The 24,418-nt window shown below is 41.4% G+C and overlaps 1 protein-coding gene across 2 annotated transcripts; it reads left to right on the forward strand.

Moving 5' to 3' along the window:
* Nucleotides 1-583: 583 nt before the first annotated feature.
* Nucleotides 584-23,603, forward strand: LOC115365763 (E3 ubiquitin-protein ligase pellino homolog 1-like). Of its 2 annotated transcripts, XM_030060918.1 has the most exons (7): nucleotides 584-790; nucleotides 12,363-12,524; nucleotides 17,281-17,410; nucleotides 18,529-18,630; nucleotides 21,379-21,576; nucleotides 21,818-22,006; nucleotides 22,276-23,603. In XM_030060918.1, exons 2-7 carry the CDS (start codon nucleotides 12,454-12,456, stop codon nucleotides 22,849-22,851), a joined length of 1,266 nt encoding a protein of 421 aa, XP_029916778.1. In that variant the 5' UTR covers nucleotides 584-790; nucleotides 12,363-12,453; the 3' UTR covers nucleotides 22,852-23,603. The 2 variants fall into 2 exon arrangements, with proteins under 2 accessions (XP_029916778.1, XP_029916785.1); XM_030060925.1 differs by lacking the exons at nucleotides 584-790; nucleotides 12,363-12,524; nucleotides 17,281-17,410; nucleotides 18,529-18,630 and adding an exon at nucleotides 19,751-20,050.
* Nucleotides 23,604-24,418: the final 815 nt, after the last annotated feature.

A 24,418-nucleotide genomic window follows, 5' to 3' on the forward strand; every position in this document is an offset into this window, starting at 1 on the left:
TACTATATATTAAAAGGTTACTATATATATATAGTAACCTTTTATTTCACTGTTTAAATGTCTGTTCTGGCATTTATTCCTTAAATTCCTTATTAGCGCATATCAAATCAGATAATGTGTGATATGCATGTGTAAACAGAATAATTCAAAGAACTTGTAACGACTTTTTTTCTTGTCTTTGTGTGTGTAATCAACTTGTGAATTTTTATAGTGATATCTGACAGTAAAATTTGGAACCCCTTTCCCCTGTGTGTTAAAAACAGTGTTTTTTGGTAATATGTGGTCATAAATAGGTGATTTCCAAAACTTTCCACCAATGGGATTTCTTAGGACTTTTGATATGTTATAACCAACATATTTATGAGACTAAAAAAGTTGAAAGAGTTTCTGTTGCAATTTTTCCTAGGACACTTTGCATAATGCCTATACTAATTGATCTGTTCACGGTAAAACGCTAATTTTTTTTTTTTTTTTTTTTTTTTTAATCTAAGAACGGAAGTGATTTCCGGTTGCTATGAAAGATGTCAGACGTTAATCGTTTTATTTTGAAAACCGACACCGGAAGTCAAATGAAGCACTGCTAGCTGCTAACTTGACAGCCAGCGGTCGTGTCTCTGAATGAGAGGAAGAAGAGCAGAACCAGGCGGACAAACCAAGCCCAATAACTTACCGAACAAACAGAAATATCATTTTTTTGGGAAACATTTGGACTTTTGGAAGCAGTTTACACCGCCGGAACCGGAGCAGAAATGTCGACAAAGTGAGAGTAGCGCTTCAGGACGGCGGTTAGGTGAGTTTGGCACAAGAAACACGGCTTTCCCCTTCTCTTCTTTCCTGTTTTATCACTAATTTGTTGGATTCACCCAAACCTGCCTAACACTCTTTAACTCTCACCCCCATTAGAGTGTATTTTTTCTCTCCACTTAAAGCGAAAACCAGAAAATGAGCTGCTTTCATACTGGCTTTAAACGCGAGTTTCACCAGCTAGCGTTATAATATTCATATTGTGATTTACAGTCACAGCGGCAACGTTAACATGGCTTTACTATAGCCTACTGTATGACATTAACATCACTTATCACTTTAATATTACTTAAATATTCCTATTGTAACTTCTCTGGCAATAGACAGTGAGTTTATTATAAATATATGGTGCTTCATGACAGTTTTGGCCCCTATAGTATCTCTGTAGTGTTATTATAGAGTCTGTAGTGTGTGTCTGTAGTGTGTCTGTGGTCCTCAGCTGTGAGTTTATAGTCATCTTATCACACTTTTATGTCTTATATGATATTTCGATACTATTCCTATGGAGGAAATGAATGTGATAGTGAGTCATAATTGTACTACTTTGTATTCAAGTTATCATAATTGCTCTATTCCAGTAATATTCCTGTAGTGTTGTACAGTGTGTCTCAGATTTTATAGTGAACTTGTACTTAAGTTATTTTTATCCCCTGTAATGTCACTATAATGTTCTACATTTTCTCCTGAAGGGACTTGTAGTGTGTTCGTGGTATTGAATCCAGAGTGTATAGTCAAGTTTTTATTTTTTCAAATGGTGCTCCCTGTAATTTCCCTGCAGGGCTTTGCTGTGCAGTCTGTATGGTGTATTAAATGTTAGTGCCGGGGAGCCACAGCCCTGCGGGACAATAGGCGGTGCAGCGGGGCTGACAGGCCGGTCTGTCCGGCTCCGTCTGGCCCAGCTGGCCTCTTTTGTTCAGGCCACACAGGCTGATTAGCATGCATCATCCTGCTGCAGCATCTGGCCCTGCAGCCGCTCCTTTGTTCCCCCTTTAAATTTTGAAATTTGGCCCATTTTGTTCTACTGGTCACCCCCCACACACACACACACCCACACACACACACACATACACCTCCCTCTATTTAGCTTAAACATACAGAAACTATTGTGTGGAGGGATGGCAGTTGAAGTTGTTGGTCATGTTAGAAGTAGGGCTGCACGATATGGTCCAAACTTCTCACCTCGATATTTGTGCCAAATATCTCAATAGCAATACAATATGCGATGTGACTATGGATTTACATGTATTTGAAATTTTAAGTGTAGCAACAGCGAGAATCAAGAATTTCTTAAAAATAAATAAATAAATAATAAAAAATAAAAACAGCATAATAACACCAGCTGGATGTAGAAAATGCAGTTACTTATTGATCAGAACAGACAAATCAGTGTTTTAGGCTAAACCTAAGCCTAAATGTGATATTGTCCTTATTGTTTCTTTTTGAGATATTAATATCATGCATGTTCATATCGAGATAATGATATAATTACGGTATATTACTCGGCCTCATTTAAGACCTTTGCTTGCCAAAAGTTTGTGTTTGTAAGGATGGAGTCATCTGCATAGCGTTATTTCACTAAAATTTATTAATACCAAGGGAATGAAATCTTTTCTCTTCTAAAGCAGCCAGGCTACATGGTGAGTTAGAGCTGGGCAATATATTGATATTATATCGATATCATGATACAAGATATTGTCTGGAATTTATCGTGATATGGCATCAGTGTTGTGTTTTCTTACTTTTAAAGGCTGTGTTACAGTAAAGAGATGTAATTTTCTGAACTTATGTTAGACCGTCGAAGCTATTTTATTATTTTCCTCTTCCTACTTGGTCATCATAATGATCGTTAATCAAAAATCTGATTTTCAAAACATCTCATGAATATCGATATCAAGGTACTCGGTCAGAAACATCGTGATTTGGATTTCGTCCATGTCGCCCAGCCCCGCTTTAAATCAATATCCTATAAATATAAATGATTAAATCTATGAATATCATATTACACTGCATCTTAATGCCATGTGTAATGTCAAACACAGCTCTGAAACGTTTCATAATAACAACTGATTCATATCTCATGTTGACACTTTTTGTTTTTAAATGAAGTTTGCTTATTATTATCATCATTTTAGACAACAGAAGTGTGTATCATGATATCACAGTATCATCACATCATCATATAATTCCACTGAAAAGATGATAAATGATAATATTGGTGATAAACAAGAGATTTAATGAGCCTGTCCTCAGTTTAACATGTTTTTATTTGCAGAACAGAGCTCACTGCCTTTATAGGCACGACATAAATCGATTAACACTATTCATCACAGTAAATGGTGTTGTAATTATATTACAGCATCAGTGTGAGCAAATTATTCAGGAATTTAGCATTAAAAGACACAAACTAATCCTTCTCTGGAAGTATAATTGAGTTTTGTGTGTTGGAGGCTGTTCAGGGTCACAGTTCCCCCTCGTGCTGTGGAGCATTACCTCAGCTGCAGCTGCATGTCATGTGGCCCCGCCGCTCGCTTTCGTTTTCCCCTCTGTGGATTTGGCCTCAGCTGATGTTTTCAAACTCTTAACACTGGTACCAACATTTTTGTGCTGAAGTTCCCGATACGTGATATTTTGTGCTGATATTCTGCCAAATTCAGATGCCTAGAGTGTTTCCCACAGAGTTTTCTTCTTGAATGAAACATCATCCAGACTGTCACGGGATACCGTTTGCTTTGTTCGTCTTGAGTTTCATTTAGGAGGCAAATAGTTTGTGTGGCTCTACGCTGCAAAAAAATCTCCATCTTTAACAGGTAATTCAGTCTCATCTTCTGTATTTAAATCTTCTTTTTCTTCAACCAAATTTTTAAAAAAAATCTGCCGGCAGGATGAAATAATCCTACTTGTTTCCAGCGCTAATCTTGGAATTTGTTTCCAGAATTTCCCTGAATTTCCTTGAATCAAGTGTTCCCAGAAAATTTCCCAGAAAAATTCCTGAAGATTTTTTTACCTTGTTTGCAGAAAAGCATTGCGTATGACACGAAAGGACCTGCCTTTCATTGCTGGCTGGTTCTCATTGCTTTTAAATGGGAATAACGCACTGTGCTGAGTGAACCTGTGTGTTTTCAGCCGAGGCTGTAGAGATTCTTCAGACTTTCTTGTTTTTAACCAAAGTGGATAAAAAAGCATTTTGGCCCTGAAGCCTTCATGTGTCCAGACGGAGCGGCAGTAGTGATTTGTGTGTTTTTCCCTGGCTTGATTAGATGATTAGGAGGCAAAACAGTTGAGGGTCGGAGAGGTGAGGGCAGGAAAACGTTCAGAGGATCAGATTTCTCCTGAAAGAGCCTCAGGGCGAGTTAAGCAATGCACAGTTTCTTTCCAAAACACTTTACATACATTTACTCTGCGGGGGAAAAGATAATTTCTCTGGTGTTCATTACTCAATAATGAACAGGAACATTAATATTATGAAAACTGATACTGTGATGTAAATAAATGTCTTAATTGTGATTTTTTTTTTTTATCTAAGTAATGAATCTAGACATAAGCATCACATTTTAAGATTGTAAATGTGTCATTTTGTAGTGAAACGCTTCATATGTTCAATGTAATGATATAATAAAAGCACTTAAAGGGGAATACCACCCATTTTCACTTTTAAAATAGATTGTCTTTCTCTACTCAGGTCACACGATCGGCTTACGTACCTTGGATGTTAATTTTCCCCGCTTCCTGTCTCAGTTTATTGTAGTGTCACTCTTAAGTTTACATGCACAGAGTATTATGTTTTATGCTCCTATTCCAAAAAAGACAGTATTCCTACTAAGCTGTTTACATGGCATATGAAGATGAATATTCCACCATTTTTCCCATTTATATGAAGTGTTGTGTGTATTCCGACTAGTTTGACCGTGCGAACACAGCCTCCCTCTTTCACTCCTTCAGCCGCCTTATTGAAAAGGTCGGGGTTGCGATATTTGCGCATATCCAAAAACCAGTTTGGAACATTGTCATATTTGGAATAATAGCGAAAAAATACTATGCATGTAAACGTACTGAATGAGAGTTTGGATTTAAAGCAAAGTTAGCTTTTGGTGTAGTGTCAGGTTGTCCAGCTCCCGGGGTGTGATTAGTCCACATGGCGGTAATTAAATTCCTCTTTTTTTGTTATTTTCCTGTTTGAACTGGAAAGTAGATGCGGCAGGTAGCATCTGCAGGAAACCTCCTTACGCCAGGAAGAAGCAACCTGATGGTACTTTGACAAATAATCATAATTACATGAAAAAAAATAGGTACCAGGACTGTTTGTTTTTTTTTTTTTTTTTTAAGAGTGTCATAATCCTCTTTGTTGGTGTTGGTTTCTGTGCTAAAGCTGAGCTGTTTTGCATGGAAGTGAATGGAGAGATACAAATATTAGTAATATACATATTAATACACAAATCCAGTGTTGTGGATTAGCAGCCCAGGGGAGCACGGAGCAGCTGATCACACCCAGAGAACCACACAACACACACACTACAGCAAAAGTACATTTTGCTTCAAGGTCTGAACCTGATAGGAAATCAAACCGGGAGCTTATATTTTTTTTAGCGTCTCTGTCCCAACGAGCTGAATAATCCTGAGGTGTCGACTGTTTTGTAAAAGAAACAGTGATTGCATCTCACGAATATCCTCCTATATTTTAGATTTTTGTATTTTAATGCCACACCACCAGTGGAAAAAATGTTTTACTCTCTTTATGAAAATAAGGTTTAAACTTCTTAAAGTAGATTAAGTACGGTGGCCTATTAGGGCCATTGTAGGAAGAAAAAAAATCAAACTGTGGAGCCAATGAGGGGGAGGTAATATTCAAAAAAAAAAAAAAAAAAAAAAAAGCCCAGAATCACGATATTGTTTTCTTCTGAATCGACCCAAGTCACCGGCAGTGTCTCCTCAAAGTCCAGATGCTGAGGAGAAGATTGTGATTCGTCGTGATTACATGACTCTTTAAGGTGGATTTTTTCTGTGTAAGCTCGGCGCCCCTCCCTGCTCTTCGTCCTGTTATCGCGTCGTCCTGATGTATCTGACAGGTTTATTCAGCAGACAGACTCTTATCTCTGTCTGCCTCCACGGTGAACTCAGGACACGGGGGGCGGTCATTTCCTTTTCAGGGCCGCTGTGAAAACAAAACACACCCCGACACGCTCAGGTCTCAGGCTGCCGCTCTGTAGTAGAGTCAGCAGCAGCAGTTTGTCTGCTCTGTCTTCATTTCAGGTTATTTTTAGCTGTAAAGTGTGAGGTCATGTTGTTCTTACTGGTCGTGTTCACTTGTCTGTTTCCTTCCTGATGCAACCGTCTCTTACATCAGGATGAATAATTCAGACGCTGAAATTTGCTGCCCGCTCTCCATCTGTCCGCTCCGAACTCTGCAGGTGATCACTGAGTCTTGAATCAGCACTTTTATTCTGAAATTTCTGCCGTGACAGACTGACACACTGTTCCGCTGCTAGAGGACGAGTTAAATAAATCGCTTGACCACTTCATTAAAGATAAGCGGAGCATTAAATTCATGTTTACAGACGTCAGATTGGGTACTGAAGCCGTGACGTAACCCAGAGATCAGAAACCTGAAGCTCAGAGCCTGAACCGTGAGAGGGCCTCTGCCTCGTCCTCCACACCACCGGAGCCCGAGGAGTTTATAGCTGGCTTTACTTATGACTTATTTTATTTTATTTTATTTTAGTTTAGTTTATTTTAGATTTGTTGCCTTTGTGAAGCACTTTGTGACAGATTGAAAAGTGTGCTATTAACAAAGATGGCTCTTATTTATTTTTACTATTGAAAAAAGAAAAAAGTACAAGAAAAATCAGCAGAAAGAAACAGAAAAGTAGCAGAAATATTTTAAAAATGACAATAAAACTCATTTTATAGTTATTAACATTATACATTTAAAAGTCAGATTCATTGTGTTCAGCTGCTGGTGAAAGCAGCAAGAATTTGAATGAAAGGGAAGTTAAATTAAAGGTTATTGTTATTGGTAAAGAAAAAGCAAAAAATTATAAGAAACTTAGCAGAAAGAAAGAAATGAGCAACACATTTTTTTAAATGACAAAAAACTCTTTACAGTTATTCACATTACTTGTTTAAAAGATTGAAAATCAGGTTTCTCTTGTTCATAGGCTTATGAAAGACATTTGAACACAGTAAACATTTAAATTAAAGGGGAATTTCCCAGAAGACCCTCTGGAAGACCCTCACCGACCCTCTTTGACAAGCACAATGCTCCGCAGAAAGACGATTAACTCTTTTTTTTTTTTTTTTTTCAAAATTAACTGGATGACCTCTGATGTTGTGTGTGTGCGTGTGTGTGTGTGTGTGTGTGTGTGTGTGTGTGTGTGCTCGGCTGAGTGGCCGCCTGCCTCTGAATGCTCTGCTGTGAGGCAGACTTTGACCCTCCTGTGTTAATCTGCTTGTGGAGCCGGGCTGTTGTTAATGTAAGCGACCCTCTTATTTGATTAAAGTAACTTAACACCCTCGGCCTCGGCTGGGCGGCCCGGCCTGATGACGCTGGACAGGAGCAGATATTCATCTCCTCGAAAAAGGTTTTTCCACATCTGGACACGAACAGGAACACTGAGCAGAGTCCAGAATTTACTTTTTGTTTTATCTGCCAAGGTGGCTGGTGGATGAAAAGAATTTACCAGCCGAACAAATAAATCGCTTTTTACTGTTGTGATTTGGAATTATTACGAGGGCTGGGACGATATTAACTCCTGATTCAGAACCGTCACGATACTTGGGTGTGATTTTTTTTTTTTTTTTTTTGTAGATGCAAAGTTTCATTAGGCTGTGATTATCCTAGAGGTCACTATAGGTCATTTTATATAGCGATGTCAAGTTTCAAAAAATGGTGCCACTACAATGAAATGGCTCCTATAGTCTGATAGCGTTTGATTTTTTTTTCCACCCCTCGTCTCTGCCTCCTGATCAGGGTTCACAGTTAAAGTTTTGGCTTACCTGCCAAAAAAATGAATTGGTTTTTGAAGTGGCAGCAAACCAGCAGCTCTCTGCAAAGCGAGTGGCGACTGCTCTCCATAATTTACCTGCCAGAGACTAAATTTGTAACGTGACTTTGAAGACTGGCGATTGTGAACTTTGGACCTGATACTGATCCCACTGTGACACTGAACCTTGAACTTTGTTCCTCCGATTTAAAAAGCAAAAAGTTCAATAATCAAAACCAAAACCGAAAATTTGAATTTCTTTCTTTTTATTTATGTAGTTATTTATTTTATTAATTTTTTGTTATTTATTTGTAAAAGATTTTTTTGGGCAATTCTGCTTTATATAATGGAATTACTTTAAACAACTGGACCAAACCCCTCAGAGAAAAGAGCCGTGGCTGTGTGCCGCAGTGTGTGTGTGTGTGCCACTGTGTGTGTGTGTGTGTCTGAGGTTCGGGGTTGGTCTCGTCTCCGTCACGAGAGCAGAGTGAGGCACAAAGCCTCGTTGTTGTGGCGGAGCAGCGAAGTGACTTCAGCCGTCGTCCCGTCATCCAGTTACAGCCAGTGAAAGGCTCTCTGTGTCACTGCTGGACTCACACACACTCAGATAAACACTGTGTGTGTTTAGTGTGTGTGTGTTTAGTGTGTGTGTGTGTGTGTGTGTGTGTGTGTGTGTGTGTGTGTGCTGGGGGGGGTCAAGCTTTTCTTGTAGTCATACAGTCTCAGTGGCTGGAGAGCCGCCTCACAGTCGCTGTCACATGTCAGGAGCAGAGTCACGGAGCTGCTTACAGGATGAATCCACACTGACACACACTGAGTTGTTTTCTCCTCACACACATTTATATCCTCTGTTTGTCCTTCATCTCAGTCAGTGGTTCTCAAATGGAAGTACGTTGGAGCACCGCAGGGAGTGTGTGAGATTTTAAAAACATCAGTCATACATAACTCCAAAAATAATCATTCTCTGCTGTAATAAGTTCAATAAAAATGTAAATGTAAAGTTGAGTTAAAAGTAATAAAAGTTAAAGTTTAAACCTGCTGCCGCGGTCGTCGAGCGAGGACGTTTGTTCACTGTGACCAGGAAGCTAAGACAAAAAAAACAAAAAAACATCCAGAAAATGGATTAGTGGTTGAAGCGTAGCAGCGATACATCTTTGTTATAATATTTACAATAAAATACAACATTTCATTATTTTATCTATTAACAAGCGCAGGGTCCCCACTGCTGGTGTAATTAAAGTTGTAGGAGAATGAGGCTTGTACATTACTATTTTTAAATTATTATCATAATAATTATTGGCTCATTATAGATGTATTGGTTGTGCTGTGTGTTGACCGATGTGCAAAAAAGCCAGTATGTATAGCTGTAAAAACCACCTGAGATCAGTTAAAAACAAAATCATAATTAAACAGTTTGTCCAGTTTACTTTATTGTTTATAGTACTTTGTCTTCGTGATGCTATGTAGTGTTACTAAATCCCAGATCTCATAAACAATTTTTATAAGGACAAACCTGAGCACGTAGCTCACTTTCCTTGATGTAAAATTAACTCTTAAGAAGGAAAAAAAAAAAAAAAGACGCTTGTGTTTTTTCAGTCAAAACTGACAGCTCACATCTCTCGCTAGACCTTACACCAGAAGTGGAGAGACATAAGTGACAAGACAAGCGGTGTAAATGTTGCCTTGGAACACCTGGTGCATAGCTGTGAGCAGCCGAATGTAAAATATCTCACTTTATTGATTGCCTAATCTGATGATCCCTTCCTTACAATCTGTGTTTTTATTCATCAAAAATATCAGTCAGTACGTAGTTACTTCATACACAGTTAGATCAGCCGGTCTTGGTACAGTAAAGTTCGGTAAAGTGCTTTATTGCCAATATGATAATCCAGCCACGGCTTCCAGACAAGCTTTGATAAATTTTTGTGACCTAAAAAGTTCTTATCATGTCTGGTGAAACAGTGAAAGCAACTGCTGTGTTTTTGAATCCACTGATCACTGTCACTGTTGGCAGAAAACTTAGTTTCCTGCCCTGCAAAGTTTAAATGTGTGGGAGTGTGTGTTGTTGAGAAAGAGCCTAAACCTTCCCTTGATAACTTTTAAAAATGACATCTCTGTTGCCCGGGGGGAAACTCTCTTCTCCACATCGTCCAAACGTGTTGGGATTGAAGAAAAACATCCACATTTGTAGCTGCACCGGCATGAATCTGTGATTCTCAAACCAGGGTCAGATGAAGAAAACCCTGCAGATTCATGACTAAAACTGCACACGCATGCTTTTAGTCAGATTTATAAAGCCGTCCATATGCTTCTTTTTCATAGGCCTAATCTCAGTCTTTGTGTAATTGTTGGCACGTGCATGAGCCTCATGCACGCTCCCATAATCAGCCATAAATGGCAGTTGAATCACCTCTAATTAGCTCATTTCCATTTAAACACCTGTTGCTGCCCATTCATTTTTTTTTAACAGGGTAACTAAAGGGACACCAAAGCCGACATCGCTGTCATTCCTCACAGCTCAGCCTGTTTATAGCTCATCATAATGACTATTAATTAATCACAAATGAGCCTCCAAATCAATCCACCCATCAATCACACCTGGATTACAGAGCAACACACAAATTCTCATTCATAAATATAATAATAATCTAAAAAATATATAAATAGGCTTGTACAAAATCATACACACACATTGAAATTGGATATTAGGGACACTTAGTATGTTGAAATAATAAAATTGCTATAATAATGTTGCACAAATTCCCGGTTTCATGTTATTTTCTGCCACTTTTCCACCAGCCTGCAGCTGAAACTCTGCAGGGTGTGGAGTCTGCAGGAAGGCATGCATGTTTCTGTGTGTGTGCAGCGTTCATACATCCCCTGACAGGTTGGAGTTGGTTTTCTTTACTTAACACACAGCAGAGCCTGAAATCCTTAAAGTTATCCATGTGAAAATCTCTTTTTAACTGCTGTGAGTTTCTCCCACACAACAGCAGTGATACATTACAGCTGATATCCAGAAAACAAAAGCCCTCTTGAATTTAATCCTACACAAAATAAAATGTTTATCTCATTTGTTTCATTGGTATTTTCCTCCATTAGGTCAGAATGGAGGTTTTTGCAGTGCTGCTGTATGTGAGCTGTAAGGATCGCAGAGGGGGAAAACACACCCAGACAAGTGTATGCATGTGTTTCCTAACTCAAAGTTCACATCCTGCGTCAGTTCTGCAACAATTTTCACACCCTTCCATTTTCGCTGAGAAAAACTGTAAATGAGGAAATGTTATCTGCGAACGCATCTGTGGCAGTTTCTCTTTTTCTGTGAAGAAAGTAGATGAGCTGCTGATTAAATCGAAAAGACAGAAGCTCAAACAAACAGCGACGTGTGAGGAGCGAAAGTGTCACTTGCGTTTGGTGAAATGTTTAAGCCGGTTATTGTGGGAAGCAGCGAATTCAGGTTCGAAATTAACTTTGTTCTTGTGTTGTCTCGGTTCTGTGTGCTAACTGTGCTCCACTTTGTGCTGCAGTCTGATAAAACAGGTGTGTTTCTGCACCTCTTAATTTAGATTTTGCCTGATACCATCATCATCTGTCACCTCATCACCAAGAGTGATTTCTCTGTAGTTTGTCACTCAAATGAATACAGATCCAGTTTTGTTACAGCTGCCTCTGTCAGTCTTGATTGTGGATGTTTAATTTTTAATAAAAGTGTCCACTAAACGGCAAATGAATGGATCTAAGGTTAAATTATTACTGCATTAACCTGTAAGAACTATTGTCATGTAGCTCTGACTGCTGTTTACTCTCCAACAGCAGCTCATCTGATGTTCTGCATGGAAAAGCTCTGCAAAGTAACTAGTAACCACGCCATCAGATAAATGTCAAGTAAAGTCTCACTAAAGGGAAATATCTATTGAAGGTGGCTGTAGTTGTCCAGACCTGCTGCCTGCGCCTTTTTATAAAACACACACCTAAACATGTGTCTGATCAGAGCCCGAAATGATGTCTTGAAATGTCTTCTTTAGTCTGAGCAGCAGCCAAAAAGAGAGAAAAGTACTGCCTTTATAAAATATGAATGGAGAAAAGTTGTTGTATATTTTACTTGATAAATGTCTGAAACCGCTCCTCAATTATCAAAACTATAATTGATTAATTTTCTGCCAGTTGAATGCTCAGGTGTTGTGTGTTGGTAAATGATTCATACCTGGTCCCATTTTACACCTGACAGCCTCACTTAGGGGATCGTGTGAAGACATATCTGGGCTTCCACTGTTGCTCACAAAGGTAGTTCATGTGTGTGTGTGTGTGTGTGTGTGTGTGTGTGTTATAGGACTGAATAGTGAACTCTTTGAGCCTTCATGTGTGTTGGTGTGTCTGTGTCTGGGGGGTTGTTTTTTTTGTTTTTCCGTAAATGTGATATCCACCGTTTGAACGAAGCGATGCAGCCCCTCAGGCCAGGCAGTAACATTTTAAAAATACCAGAATGGCATTCACAGTCACAGCAGCTTCACTGTCTTCAACCATGCAAAGTCCTCCTCCCCAACACTGTTGGAGTGTGTAACATCCAGCATGTGTCTGCAGGTTATGTGTGGAGCAACAGGCAGTGAGACGGCTGACAGAGGACCAGCAGACGGAGGGAAAGTCCTCGCTCTTCCCACTGAAGGCTGCAGCCATGTTTTCACCTGGCCAGGAAAACATCTCCGCCAAGGGGCCGGTGAAATACGGCGAACTCATCGTGCTCGGGTACGTCTCAGCTATCGCCACTCTTATTTATCTGCCTGTCTGTCTGTCTGGTAGGGCTGGGACGTTATGTTTTTCTCCTGATTCATTATTATTAGGTTTGGTTGCAAATTTTTTTTTTTTGAATTCTCCTCCAGTTTGTGTGTGTAAAGTTTGATGAGGCTGTGATTCTCCTAGAGGTCACTAGAGGTCATTTTCTCCAGCGACGTCCAGTTTGACAAAAGTCTCTGCCTGCAGTGAAATGGCTGCTATGGGGGCCAACATCATCACACAGGAATCAAATGTGGCTCATTGAATCCACAAGAGTCTCAGCTTTCCAGTCAAAGCCAACTGATGCAGCTCCAAGACTGTTTAGGCCCCAGTCTGCACACACACACCATTTTACAACAGGCCACAAGAACACATGTGGACTGCAGGCTTTGGGGCCCAAACTGCATGGGATTAGCAGAAGGTGGGCGTGTCTGCAAAGGGGAGAGCCGTGGCTGCCCAGAGAACCCATTTTCATTCACACATCTGGAGGTCAGAGGTCAAGGGACCCTGCTGGAAATGACCATGACAGATTTTTTCTTTTCAAAATTCAGCCGTACTTTGGAGCGATATTCTGCCCCCTTGCCGACAACCTAGCATGACATGCTTGGTACCAACGGATTCCTTAGGCTGTCTAGTTTGAGCATACCAGTAAATTTACAATATACAGTTTATTTAATACAATATATTTAAATCAGTTCAGAAATTAAAAAAAAAAAAAAATCGTGAAAAGAATCTTAATTGAATCGATTTTTCCCATCCCTATCTCTCTCTCTCTCTCTCTCTCTCTCTCTCTCTCTCTCTCTCTCTCTCTCTCTCTCTCTCTCTCTCTCTCTGTCTCTATACATGTGAAGGCAGCTCCATTTGTTATAAGTAAGAATTTCTTCATAGTCATGTTGCCCAGATAAAGCAGCTTAACTAAAGTGTTTTCATACATGTGATTCAGTCCAGTGGTTTTTGTTTGGGAGCAACATAAAGTCAACCTTAATCCAGCCGAATGCATTGAGCAAGTCGACCGCAGGCAGAGTAAAGTAAAGGCTGCAGCGACTTCCTGCCTGCAGACAGAGGAGAATAGCTGTGGCGCAGAGAGGTGGAAGGACAGCAGGAAAGATGTGGCTGTCGTGGTTTTAAATGTTTCTTGTGCTTTCGTATTGTGTCCAGAACTGCACTTGAACCGTCTGGGGAGCCGAACCCGCTGTAATTACACTCGTTGTAAGGTTTTTGTTTTGAAGAGCCATGTAGTTTGTGCAAACAGAGCTTTTTTTTCCCAGCAGGGTTTGTTTTTGTGGGTCACATCGGAGCCACATTGGTGGTGAGCTCTTTCAGTTTGTGTAAGTGAGGAAGTGTAGCTACTTTTGGAAGAGGAGGGAATTACATTGATGTTACTCATGTTACTGCAAGTGAAAAACTTTTTTTTTTTTTTTTAACTTGTACTTTTTCAGTTTTTTTTAAGTCAGTAATTTTGCTTTTCCTTTGAAGTGTTTTTGTAGTTGCAGTTTTGTATTTGCCTCCATGTGAACATGCAGCCAATCCAGAGAACAGATTTAACCTCAGAGAGTGACAGATTCATTCAGACAGCAGTCAGTCAGCACAGAGAAGAGGAATCTGCTGTCACTTTGTCACCTTTATTTTGAGACATTTAGTTTTATTTCCTATTTTTCCACTCCAGAGAATCTAGTTTGAACTCTGTCCTTTTAGAATCACATGGAAAAGATCAACATGGAGCAGCATTCTCTTTTCTAAAAACTAGCTCAACTTTCACTACCACTACGTTGTAAATCACACGCCCTTAACTTCTACTGAAAGCTGTTTTTACACCAGTCCTTTCAGCTCTGCTTAAGTCAGATATCAGCAGAGTAACATTAGATGTGCTTCAGTAGTACAGTGTAATGGTCTTTCCACCACAGCTTTTTCTGAAACGCAGGAAGTTCACATTATCCAGTGAGAGAATGGCTCGACTCAGATGTTTACTTGACCTGCTGCTGGAGGCGTGTGGGACCGCAGATAACGCTCTCTTTTAATTAAAGGTCCCACAGCTTTCACTTGTCACGATTTTGTTTTCAGATACACTAAGGCTCCGGAAGACAATAACAATTCTGTTTTGCGCATATATTTAGTACAGTTAGAACTAGGGCTGCATGATATGGACAAAATTTCATATCTTGATATTTATGCCAGATATCCCAATAGCGATGTACGATATGACTAAAGGTTCACACTTATTTTTAACGTATTTTAAAATGATGCATTCCTCAAAATAATAATACCAAATGGACGTAGACAATCCAATTACTTCACAAAATATTTTATTGGTCAGAACAGAACAATCACTGTCTTAAGCTAGCCCTTAATTTTATATCATCCAAATTGTTCCTTCAGAGATATTAATATTACACGTTTATATCCAGATAACAATATATATCGTTCAGCCCTAGTTAAAACTGCATTTAGGGGTTCAGTTAATGATTATTTTCATTGCTGATTAATCTATGTTTTTTGTTGATTAAATATCAAATTTGAAATTCTGGTCTAAGGGTGGCGCTAGAGGAAAGGTGATGGTGACACAACAACTGAGAGGATTCATTCACGGGGAAGCATGAATACACACTTACTTGGCAGTCCCTCCAGTACATTTAAAGAGATGTCATGTACAAGTCAGATGTTTTACTTGAGGTTGAAGCTAGAGGAAAAGGTCACCAAAGTAGACAGGGTTCATCCTCTGAGGAGTGTGTTCACCAAATTTAATATCAGTCAGTCCAGCTGATCTGGAGTGTAATCTACAAATGTTTGCAACCTACAAATATTTTTATAAATGACTAAAACAATTCACTGTTCCCTGAAATTGTAATCTATTAGTTTTGTATTGATTGATTAACTGACCAGTAGTTTCAGCCATAGATTCAACCAATATCCAGTTTTAGTGAAATTTTTCCATTTTCTGTTACTCAGTGTCTGTTAGCTCTGTCTGTTAGTGATAGATTAATCCACAATGAGGTATTATTTGCAGGCCTAGCTGAATCTCTTTTGTGTTGCGTGAGTGGCAATAGAAAGATGGAATATAGATATTTGTTTGTAGGAAAATGTCAGAAATCATAGGGCAAAAGAGAATGGCTGTGGCTTAGTGTTTCACACATGTTTCATAATATGAAATTCCTATGGTTTTTGTTTGGGAGCAACATAAAGTCAACCTAAATCCAGCCGAATGCATTGAGCAAGTTGACCGCAGGCAGAGTAAAGTAAAGGCTGCAGCGACTTCCTGCCTGCAGACAGAGGAGAATAGCTGTGGTGCAGAGAGGTGGAAGGACAGCAGGAAAGATGTGGCTGTCGTGGTTTTAAGTGTTTCTTGTGCTTTCGTATTGTGTCCAGAACTGCACTTGAACCGTCTGGGGAGCCGAACCCGCTGTAATTACACTCGCCATGAGGTTTGCTGAAGCCATAGTGTCACATTGTTTCTCGGCTGTCACACCACAACAAGACAAAACCCAACAAAGCTTGACTTCTGAGTGGGCTTCTGCCTGCAGTTAGAGTATTCACGCATCTGTGGAAAAGTCTGAAAAAGTTTTAAACTATATCTAAATCTCTATGTACATTTACCGCTTGACAAAAGTTATTAAAAGTCTCATTTTTTTACCCTGCAGTTAATAAGTTTACATGCACAGAAACCAGATCATTGTGAGTGACTGAGTTCTGGCAGGAAATTGGGTAATGTGCTTGTGTGTTACCTTATTCTGCTTATTCAAAACCCCAGCATACGTGCGCTCTCCGATAATTGGGTCACCCCGTCCAACCCTGCCGTTCCCAGGACGGTTACCATAGTGACAGCAGCGCTGCAGCCAACCAGCCGTCAGCTGGCCTTTTGTGGGGATTTCCCCGAGATGGTGACAGATGTATTTTCATCAGACATAATGTTGACATAAATTAGTAAACATTCTGCAGTGAATGCTTAATCATTATTCTCCCAAGCGTTGAATAGTGTGTGTTTATTGTGTTTATCCTGTCAGTTTCCTTATCTGTTCTCTTTTCCTGCACATGCTCAGACTTAGAAAGCGGATCAGAAATGCAAATAAAGGTTTCCATGGGCCAGCGACCAGGTTTCTCCAGCAGAAATCTACCTGTGCTAACCGGCTTTCTCTTAATCCCTCAATCTGATTATGGAAACCAGCTTTCTATTTGCATGGCATTTGAGAAATCCGAAAACAGCACATACATGACGAATATCACAATCACTAAATGATGGAAATGTTTTATTGTGCTCTTGACTGGTGTAAACAAATAAATATCATATAGTAAAAGAATTTGAGTGTTTTTTTTTTCTTATTTGAAATTTAATGGCATTTAATGAGCATATCTTATCTTTAGAGATGTGTGTGGATATCCGGTTAGCTGGTTAGTGAGTTGTTTTAAATTAACTCAGTATTCAAAACAATGATGTTATGTAGGCTAAGCTAGTATGTAGAACATCTCCAGCTTTCTGCCAAGAAACAGCTGAGGCAAAATGAAGAGAACAGGAAGCTTGGCTTTGGATCATTTCACAAGAAAAGACAGTGGCGCTCGTTGTACAGTTTTAAAATACAGCAACAGCACCAGCAACATGTTGCAGCACAGAAAAATGACAGCAGATAGCCACTTTGCAAAATATCTGTTATACCCATCTCCAGTTATGGCATGTGTCCCTGTGGTCTGTGTGAAAACATATATAGACTATTTAGGAAAATACTCTTTTTCTCTGTAGGTGCAACGGCTCCCTGCCCAACGGAGACAAAGGGAGGCGGAGAAGCCGCTTCGCTTTGTGTCGCAGGGTGAAGGCCAATGGCGTTAAGCCCAGCACGGTTCACACGTCCTGCACGCCGCAGGCCGCCAAGGTAGGAGCCAAAAAGCAACACAAATGCTGCTTTACCTAAACCTCAGTGGGCGGAGTCAAATAAGCACAGTTTGGATTGTAAGTTAGCTAGCAAGCAAAGTTTAATGGCAGAGAAAGAATTCTGAAATATAAATGGCAGTGAATTCTCAGCTGGCCGGCCAGGGTCCTCTCTGTGTGGAGTTGCATGTTCTCCCTGTGTTTGCGTGGGTTTCCACCAGGAGCTCCGGTTTCCTTCCACAGTCCAAAGACATGCAAGACAGGTGAACTGGAGATACTAAATTGCCCCTAGGTGTGAATGTGTGCGTGAACCTGCTTGTCTGTCTGTCTGCCCTGTGATGGACTGGCCAGCTGCCTTCCACCCAGTGAGTGCTGGGATAGGCTCCAGCACTCCCCACAACCCTTATGAGGGTAAGCGGCTTAGAAAAGGAATGAATAAATGAATGAATGGATTATGATGGGTGAAGTGAGCAGCCCTACAATGGAGTTTTTTAAACTCCACAGTAGGGCGGCGTGATATGGACAAAATGTCATACCTTGATATTTGTCTCAGATATCTCAGTAGTGATACGATCCACAATATGGCTATGGGTTCACACTTATTTGAAACTTCAGATTCAGATTCAGATATCCTTTATTTGCCATTGTGTAAACACACATAGGAATTTGTTGCGGCATTTACTTGTGCGCATTATGTACTTTAAACGTGGCAACAGTGAAAATAAAGCATTCTTCAAAGAACAGCATAATAATACCAAATGGATGTAGAAAATGTTACTTCACAAAATATTTTATTGATCAGAACAGACCAATCACTGGCTCAGGCTAACCCCTACACTGAATTTGATATTGTCCATACTGTTGCTTTTTGCGACATTAATATCACGTGTTCATGTCTGGATAATGATGTGATAACAATATATTGCTCAGGCCTAATCCGTAGTGTGTTCAGATATGAAATGGCTCTGTTATATGTCATTTCTCCTTAATTGTTTCCACTCATTTAACGGACAGGGCTGTAAATAGGACCCAAAAGTTCCATTTGTCTTTGATTTACATTTTTGTAAAAACTTGTCATCGGTGTTAAAACGCTGCCGCTCCCTCTCTGCTCTGTTCCTGCAGGCTATAAGCAACAAGGACCAGCACAGCATCTCGTACACTCTGTCCCGCTCACAGACGGTGGTGGTGGAGTACACCCACGACAGCAGCACCGACATGTTCCAGGTCTGCAGCAGCTCTTAACTGGGTCTCCTCAGTTCACACATGATCTGATTACACTTGTCATGATTGGGTTCAGCCTGGTGGATAATGTCAGCTCTCAGTGCGGGGATTATCAGAATTCAATTAATTAGACAAGTAATTTAAAGTAGGCGAGTTTATCGAAAATGTCCTTCAGTTTGTTTTAACTGGAGTCAGAAAACACAGAGCATCGTTCCCTGTGAAGCCTCGGCTCGTCTTCTCTCCTCACTCCGTCTATCACCTCAGACTGCCAAATGCTGGTAGGTTTTCCCCGAGTGAAGCACAGTCAGTCTTTTCTGACGAAGCCAAGGAGTAATTATCTTCGTCTTTTCCCCTGCAGTGTTACGACTTACAGTGAAGCCTCGACAGGCCGGGTGTTGCCACACTCAGTCACTAACATGCTGGCACTGTACGTGTAAATGTGTGTGTGTGTGTCTCTGTGTGTGTGACTGTTTCTTTTAAACATGAATAAATAAAGGTATCCTACATGCAGACAGGCTACGATAATGGAATTCCAGAGGGGCCATGGATTCACATATTTGTTTACTTCATCTCCCCTTGACCAGTTATTCTTATTTTAGTCTCAAGTTATTTATACTGTTTTCATGAGATAATGAATGTTGTTTTCCCACAACAATGCCAGTTAATTCAAGATCTTGAAATAACAAAACTTTTTCCCAAGATAACAAGATATGACAGTAACCTGGCCTATATTAAAACATCACTCTGTGTGGAATACAAATGTAGAGACAGGCTTACTTACACTACTGTTTAGGGTGTCTGTCAGTCAGTACGGCATTTCAGGTCTGATGGAAATGTTGAGACATGATAGGCCGGCAATTTCCATTCAGTGTTTTTTTTTTTTTTTTTTGTGAGAAGATAATTATGTCATTTACAGGATCTCAAGAAAATGATCCTGTTACCACAGAGACAGCGCTCATTATCTTGTGATAATGTCATGAATAATTTGTGATTTTGAACCAAAAGAAATGAACTTGTTTGGCTTCTGAATGCAACATCATCTGCCTGAGGCACCTCAAGGTGTGAAGCTACAACATGCAGCTTTTTACAGAGACAGGACGTGGATTGTTTGTCCCGCCCCTCTCTGCCCACCTGTCACTCATCCTGATGAGGGTTAGGGAGCCGCACATAATTTAATATGACTGTCAGCTGTGTGTTTTGTTGAATTGTCCTTGAGTGACTCTTTCTCACTGGAACACCGGGATCACATTACTCAAATTCAGCCTGATGCTGACACAGTTTTTGTGCCACAATATGAAATTTGTGGTTTATAGGTCGGGTTGCTTTTGTTACATGTGGCTGGTTTGCCTCATGCATGATTGCACGTGTTGTGGTTGTGGCTGCATGGCTTTCTAGTTCTTTCTCTACCTGTTTTCCTCTCCAGGTGTGTGCAGCTGAAACCAGTTAATTAAGCGGAGTGAAGTAACACACAGACTGAAGGCCCACAGCCTGCAGCAGCACGCTTTGGGGGGTCTTTTTTGTGTTTTGTTTTTTGTATGTAGAGTTTTGTTACTTTAGTTTGATGTTTTGGAGATTTCCGGTTCTCAGGTTTTGTTTCTTGGTTCAGTTTAGTTCTTTTTTCCTTTTTTATAGTTCAAAGGGAAGAGCTGGGTTCGCACAGCCCATTACGAGGTTGGCCCAGTTTCTTCCCCTTCTTCAGTTCTGTTTGGCCGCGATCTCCAGCCCCTTTTGTTTATTTTTACTTGTTGTCTTGATAAACTAATGGTAACTGGTGTCCTTTTATACGTCTAGGTCTCCTGGTTGAGCCATTATCTGTTGAGCCTGTTAGATCTTGAAACCTTGTAGTCTGACATGTTCCAAGAAGTGAGATTTGTGGTCTGAACAGTCGTTTTTTGGCTGTTGGCTCGAGTGTGACAACTCCTACGACCGCCAGACTGTCCGTTTGTTGATGCGCTGATTGGCTCTGTGTGTCAACAGAGATGGGAAGGAAGTGAGAGGCTTCACTCGTTAGCTACTTTCATCATCAACTCTGTAAAAAAAAAATGTGTTTGACTCAGAATGTTGCTCTTTAAATCTTTTTTAAAAATAATTTTAAAGCCTTCTGGGTGCAGTCTGATGAGGCAGCATGAGGAAGATTTGTCACTGCGGTTTGTAAACACAATATTCAAAAGCTAACAGCTGGCAGCCGGAGCAAACCAACCCCAGACTCACTCTCGCTGTGGAACCAGCTTCGTCCGCTTCGCGTCTCTCACCGCTAGATTTCCTTTTTTTCCACGTCTGCGATTTTTGTAGCTTCCTGTTGGATGTAGTGCTAACGATGTGGCACCGTGCTGCGCTCTGATTGGCTGGTAGCTACACAGCCGCTGCCCAAAGGCTGACGCCCAGAAGAGTCCCAGGGTCAACAAAACAAGAAAGTCCAGGCAGAGGGCAGGGTCTGTGCAGACACACACAGCAACACACACACACATACACCAACACACACTGCTAGTGGCTCACAAGTCATGATGGAGAGGATTAGTTTTGTCTATGCATTTCTTTTTCAGGAAACTCCTAATCATTCTGCTCTTAAAAGCCCAGTAAAGTCACTGTAAACAGTGTCAGTGACTAGAGTTCATAATGTATTCGTGTCTGTAGATAATAATAAAAGTTTTATCGTGCAGCAGTTGTCTGTCAGTCCTCAAACAGTATTTGCTTTTCCTTTGAACGCCTGGTTTGACTGCTGACAGCCTGACTCTTGTTGTGTTCTTGCAGATCGGCCGTTCGACAGAGAATCCCATCGACTTCGTGGTGACAGACACGCTGCCCGGCGGCCAGAACCTCGCCGACGGCCACGCGCTCCAGAGCACCATCTCCCGCTTCGCCTGCCGCATCATCTGCCAGAGGAACCCGCCTTACACCGCCCGGATCTACGCCGCCGGCTTCGACTCCTCTAAGAACATCTTCCTGGGGGTAGAGCTGCTACCAGATACGCTAGCTAGCATGCTAATGAGATGGGTTAACAACAAGACAGGAGGGTTAGCTGAGCAGATTCTGTGGTTAGCTAGCTAACAAACTGACATCAAACTCAAAATCTGTCAGATTGCTCAGTGATCAATGTTTAGAAACACCAACCAGCTGTTCACACAGTTTCCAATATGGCTGCCAGCAGGTGTGCTACATCACCTGAAAGTCCATTTCTCTGCCCCTGCAGGAAAAGGCGGCTAAGTGGAGGATGCAGGATGGCCAGATGGACGGTTTGACCACCAACGGCGTTCTGGTGATGCACCCGCGCCACGGCTTCACCCAGGACTCCAGACCCGGCCTGTGGAGGGAAATCTCTGTGTGTGGCAACGTCTTCACCCTGAGGGAGACCCGATCAGCCCAGCAGCGGGGCAAGATGGTGGGTGGCCTGCGCACACACACACACACACACACACACACACTGTGTTAACACACGCTGTACACAGTGAGCTAGAGAAAAAGTTCGGTCTCTCCTCCATTTGAACTGCAGCTGTCCAGTCGTGTCGTTCTGTGCTGTGATTGGCTCAGTAAATCAGCGCCGTGCAGGATTCTCACCTTGCTTCATGCTCCTTTATGTGGTGATGTCATGTCTCATGTCTTCTGGCTGGACATGTAGACAACCTGCAGTGACTCTGTGTTTCCCTGCAGGTGGACTCGGAGTCTCAGGAGCTGGTGGACGGCTCGCTCATCGACCTGTGCGGCGCCACGCTGCTGTGGCGGACGGCGGAGGGCCTGGCGCGCGCTCCCACCGTCAAACACCTGGAGGCGCTGCGGCAGGAGCTGAACGCCGGGCGGCCGCAGTGCCCGGTGGGCTTCAACACGCTGGCCTTCCCCAGCCTGCGCCGCAAGGACGTCGTGGACGAGAAGCAGCCCTGGGCCTACCTGCGCTGCGGCCACGTGCACGGCTACCACGGCTGGGGGGGGCGGCACGGCGGCGAGGCGGCGGACGGTCAGGAGCGAGAGTGCCCCATGTGCCGGGCTCGGGGCCCCTACGTGCCGCTGTGGCTGGGCTGCGAGGCCGGCCTGTACGTGGACGCGGCGGCGCCCACGCACGCCTTGGTGCCCTGCGGCCACGTGTGCTCGGAAAAGACGGCGGCGTTCTGGAGCCAGATCCCTCTGCCGCACGGTACGCACACTTTCCACGCCGCCTGCCCCTTCTGTCTGCAGCCGCTGGACGGAGACGCCGCCGTGGTCAGACTCATCTTCCAGAGCCCGCTGGACTAGACGACAGGAGCGGCTCTTTACTGTTTTTATTCGGCGCCCTGACTCGGCGAGCGGCGGGCAGCAGTTAGACCAGCCTCTCAGTTCTCTGATCTGACGTCAGCCTTTCATTACATATCAGATCTCAGTGTCGTTGCCTCTCATGTGACCAATATTTCTCCTGACCACTGAAACAGAAAACCAGCCTGCTGCCACTTACACGCGTGTTCAGTTATTTTTTGGTAACCAGTTCTTCATTTAAAGTCGGAGATGTGAGAGGCTGAAACGCTCTGACAACAAGACAGCTGTCAGGCAAACACAGAATAAGCAAGTAATAATATACATGGAGTATTTTTTAATATATGTTTTTAGCATTTAAATGGAATAAGTTATGTCACACAAAATATTGGCAATTAGCAGCTTTGGTACTAAAGATTTCAAAAACGCTGTATCTACCACAAAATTAAAAAAAAAAAAAAAAAAAATTCTTGGTTGATCCACAGATTTTTTTTTTTTTTTTTTTTTTTTTGTAAACCAAGTGGCCTTCCTCAGCCCTGCTGTTGCTTGTTTGAGCACAGCGTAACTGTATTTTCAGGATCTTAATGCAAAACGTGTGCGCTAACAGAACACCAAGAAGTCTGGGAAACCTTTCAACTGCTGATTGTGACTTGGAATAGATGTAGGATCTATATTTGTGTGCTAATGTTTGTAGTATTTTTCAATAAAAAAAAAAAAAAGTATAATAGAAACATGAATCTCTTTAGGCTTTAAATCCATGTTGCTAAATAAAAGTTAACTGCTTCAGTACAGGTGTTCAATAAAGGGCTCACTGCGATTTTTTTTTTTTTTTTTTTAATTATTCATATTGATTTCCTTGATTTTATTTACTGTACCAGGATACTGAGGATGGATTACTGAAAAATGTTTGTGTCCAGATGGTAGTGATGATTGTAATAAGCTGCAGAGTTCGTCCTGTAATGGGAAAGTTAACATGTTGGAGCCTTTTAGTGTCCCATCGACAGACATGCTCTCTGCCAAAGTGCCCTTAAAGGAACATTTCACCCCAAAATCAAAAGTTCACCCTTGAATTTCTGACCCTCACGAAGGTGGAGACTGATCTTGGTGCAACAAACACAGTTTGCTCGCCTGCATGGCTCCTTCTCAGCCCTCTAACAGTTATTGAAAAGGGATGGGATGATTCACTGAATTTCAATATATTGCAATATTTAAAACAATGTTGACAGTTTGTATTGTGGATCAGAAAAAAATGAATCACAATATCGACTACATTTTATTCAAGTTCTGCTGTAATAAACACAAAGTTGTCTTTAAATTTTTTAGCGAGCAAATGCCATCGCCGGAAGGATTCGTTCCTCGGAAATAAACATCATAATAATTCGGCACTGTCAGATTTTGTTGTCATTGAACGTTTATTTTGTGTCGTGAAGCTGATGTTGTGTATCCTGAGATGGAAGTTGTCAGAGGATGGTTTTTCTGCCTTTAGAAAAGCATAAATTTCATGCAGCTTGTGCAACATAACCCGAGTGTTTTGTAATCAAAGCTAATTTCTGGGAGTCTTGAGGACGTTAAA

This window comes from Myripristis murdjan, chromosome 1, assembly GCF_902150065.1.
Source record: "Myripristis murdjan chromosome 1, fMyrMur1.1, whole genome shotgun sequence".
Taxonomy (NCBI): Eukaryota; Metazoa; Chordata; class Actinopteri; order Holocentriformes; family Holocentridae; genus Myripristis; species Myripristis murdjan.